The sequence below is a fragment of the Octopus bimaculoides genome, chromosome 4, assembly GCF_001194135.2.
Source record: "Octopus bimaculoides isolate UCB-OBI-ISO-001 chromosome 4, ASM119413v2, whole genome shotgun sequence".
Taxonomy (NCBI): Eukaryota; Metazoa; Mollusca; class Cephalopoda; order Octopoda; family Octopodidae; genus Octopus; species Octopus bimaculoides.
The window spans coordinates 119,918,015-119,921,774 of NC_068984.1; the positions used below are offsets into that span (position 1 = coordinate 119,918,015).

Here is a 3,760-nt window from a genome sequence, read left to right on the forward strand (position 1 = left end):
ATATATATATATATACACATTACACTCTTGGAATGGTTGGCGTTAGGAAGGGAATCCAGCCATAGAAAACCATGCCAAATCAGACTGCAGTCTGGTGTCGCCTTCCAGTCAAACCATCCACAGCTGTTTAATGTGCCAGGTTTCTTATAGTCCTGAAGAATTTTGACTCTCTCGCCGATGCAGATCTTGCTATGGCCACTTCCATTAATATATGGGCCCGGAAGATCAATTAATTTCCCCCTGATGTCACACAGGGATGTGACAAACCGTCTTTCTGAGACTCCCAGATCCATTCTGACCTGAAATGGTAGTCTCTGGCTAGGTTCCATCTATGGGTGAAATAGGTTTTGTAAGAGTAGATTGAGCTCCTTAGCTGTGGTGAAAGCAATCCATGTATAGGAACTCCAAAATGAATACTCTCTTCCAACATGCCATAAACCAGCAGAGAAGAGTATGGCTGATGAAACTAGCATGAGGTACTTCCATTAACATAGTTTCATACTTTGGAAGCAAGTCTCTAACATTAGAGCACATTCTGCCGCAGGCAGAGGTAGTGGGAAATGATGATGAATGCTTTTACAAACTGTTGGATGTTGCTCAGCTTCATGAACTCTAAGCACTGCTTATGCTCTAGTAACTAAACTTAGTGGACTATATTTCTGATGGAGCCATACCTCACTCATTAATATTTACTGTATCATTGTTCTTTCACTTTTTTTCTGGATACTAAACATATTTTTTCCAGTTGTTAGCTCAATTTTTTTTTTATAAATACATTCTCTATATATTTTGAATGTAGTTATTTTAGTATTTGATATATGAGACAGTTGTATATGTAAGTATTGCTTGTTAATGTGTGTGTATGTAGCTGGAAAGATTTATCTTGACTCATATTATTGACCAAACTCTTATCCAGATCTCCATGTCTGGTTATTCTGATGTCTATATAGATTCCCTGTCTACGTTCTCTTATATTATTAAATCGATATTTGAATAGTTGAAAGATTGCTTGCTTCCCTTATGCTCTGGTGCACTGTTTCTCAGAAAACTAGTGATAGCTATCATGTTTTTCAAGATATTTTCTACAGAAAATGTTTAGCATTACTTGATTTACTTTCTCATTCCCCTACAAAGAATATATAAATATCATTTAAAATTTTTTTGTATTTTATCTAAAGATTCTTTTTTATTCTTTCTTATTACTTTTGTAAGTTTGATTAAATCTTTTGCTTGCTTTACTTTAAAATTATGTCCTTGAAGAAAGATTTAGAAGATTTTTCTTTTTTCAAGTTAACTTTGGAAATTAATATCTACATTTAAATAATATTACTTTTTTTTTCATATAATTTCACCAAAAGTAAATTCAGAAAGCCAAATCTCTTATAACTTCACTTACACACATACACACACAAACTAATTTTTTGTTGTGCAACTCTAATTTGACATATGTTAATATAAATGGAAAAGTTTCCTTTAAAAATTATAAATGGTGATGAAATAAAAAGAAAAGAAATATTTTTGAAATGTCTTATTTGTGGTTATTTTGGTAACATAAGGTGTATTTAGGTGTAAATGGCTAATGATTTTCACGTTTGAAATTTTTGGCAGACTAAAGAAATCAATCTACTGACTATGTATCTAGTAGTAAATTCTATAAGGTCAGTATAACCTTATTCTGAAATACAGTACTTGAATAACTGACCAAATATATTCAATTTTAGTTGATTGAGGAGGTTGATGTCAGGCTTATTTGTCAAGTATTATTGCTTATAGTTTAGGAAATAGTTGAGGAAATGATATTAAAATGCTGAAGAATAAGTGAAATGTAGAACCAGATTATTGTTAAAGGGTTGACAGCCAGCATCACTTTTATGTTATAGAGTTGCTTTAGAAGAGAAAAAAAGATTTTTTCTATTATAGGTATGCAAAATGGTAAGAATCACATCAATGATGTGTAGATCCATTTTTAACTTGCTCCTCCTTGCTCAAATATGAACACGGCCTTTTACTGTTGAGTTTTGTCTCAGGGAATGACTTATACTTATTGATGTGTATAAACATACTCATTCTAAGTGACATCAATGGACTATAAAACATCAGTGTTTCAGCCTGGTTGCACCTCCTCAGTGATAGACATCACCTGGTCTTTTGGAGCTAGACAAAGACAATTGCTCCTATGAATTGTGTTTTTATCAAGAAAATAAATGGGTGATATGTTCAGAAGAGCTTATATCAGCAGATATTTTATGTGCTACTATGAGAAAGATTAAGAATATATATATATATATATATATATATATATATATATATATATATAATCCAAAGGGAGATAAACATTTTTGTTCCATGTGGCAAGTTTGACAATTGTTAGGGAGTTTCTTAACATGAAACCAATGGTGGCTTTAATCCATAAATAAAGAATTTTTATCCACCAATGCAGTGGATTCACATTGTTTGATATTAATGCATGCATAAAGTGATTGAACTTAAAGTATTCAATCAAAATTTCTTGTTAATTTATATTCTAAACACCACCTCATTACTGACTAAGTTATTTTACTAAATTCTTCATTATTTTCAAAATTAATTGATGCCAAAAGTAGCAATATGTAACAAAGGGATTAAAGGCATTCCAGCCATAACTATTCTGTTATTTAGTGTGTAATTTCTAGAAGATTTGGTTGCTGTTTGAGCAGACAGAGTAGCCATATAGAGGCTTCCTTATTAACCTGAATTGAAAGATGTAAATATGAAAGGTCATACAAGAATGTTTTACAACTTTAAATGTTACATTTAAATGTCTCATCAGGTAGGGGATTATAGAAACCTTTTGTCTAATCCCATTCTTTTACTACAGTAGATCAGATTATTGAATATGAAGCTCTACCATTATGATTTTCTCAATATTTTGTAATAGATATTTTTAATGTGAATTTTTCTTAATTCCACTTTGCCAGAAAAAATTACTTAAGATGTTGAAGAATGACTACAGCAGAAATGAGTAAGTAAATTTAGTTCAACTATTTTGCTTATACATACATACATACATACATACATACATGCATGGGTGTGTGGTTAACAAGCTGGTTTCCCGACCATGTGGTTTCAGGTTCAGTCTAACTGTGCAGCTTCTTCATAAGTGTCATCTACTATAGCCCCAAGCTGACTAAAGTGAGTGGATTTGGTAGACAGATACTGAAAGCAGTCCCTTGTGTGTGTGTGTGTGTGTTTGTGTGTCTCTCTCTTTCTTTCACACACACAAATATTAGCAATGGAAGCAGTATTAATAGCAAATGGCAATCTTGGATGTATTATTAGTATGCTGAACGCTGTGGTATTTGCCCTGAGGAGATTCTTTCATACACATGCATGGTGCTAAGAGAACAAACAGATGAGAACCATCTGGCATGGGCACTGATCATGTGATTTCAGCATACTGCACTTCTTGTGCAATAGTCATAAGCGAGTGCCACCGTCATACTAGCAGTATCCTTTGTTTCTAATCTTCTGAGAGATTGTTTTGGTTATAGGGAAATATTTCATTAATCAGAAAGAGGTGAGAGTTGGTGACAGGAAAGGCATCGAGCCATAGAAAATCAACCTCAACAAAAAGTTTTGTCCAATCCATATGAATATGGAAAAATGGACATTAAACAATGCTTCTGCTACTGATGGTGATGTGTGTGTATATATGTATATATATGTGTATGTTTGTGTGTGTATGTATATATATATATATATATATATATATATATATATA

General features: G+C 32.4%; 1 protein-coding gene across 1 annotated transcript in view; it reads left to right on the forward strand.

The window, feature by feature from the left end:
- LOC106876925 (uncharacterized) overlaps positions 1 to 3,760 on the forward strand; it is a 243,266-nt gene that overhangs the window by 187,693 nt on the left and 51,813 nt on the right. Inside the window, exon 10 of the mRNA XM_014925678.2 lies at positions 2,958 to 3,001. Coding sequence (XP_014781164.1) covers positions 2,958 to 3,001 — 44 coding nt within the window. The remainder of the gene's footprint in view (positions 1 to 2,957; positions 3,002 to 3,760) is intronic.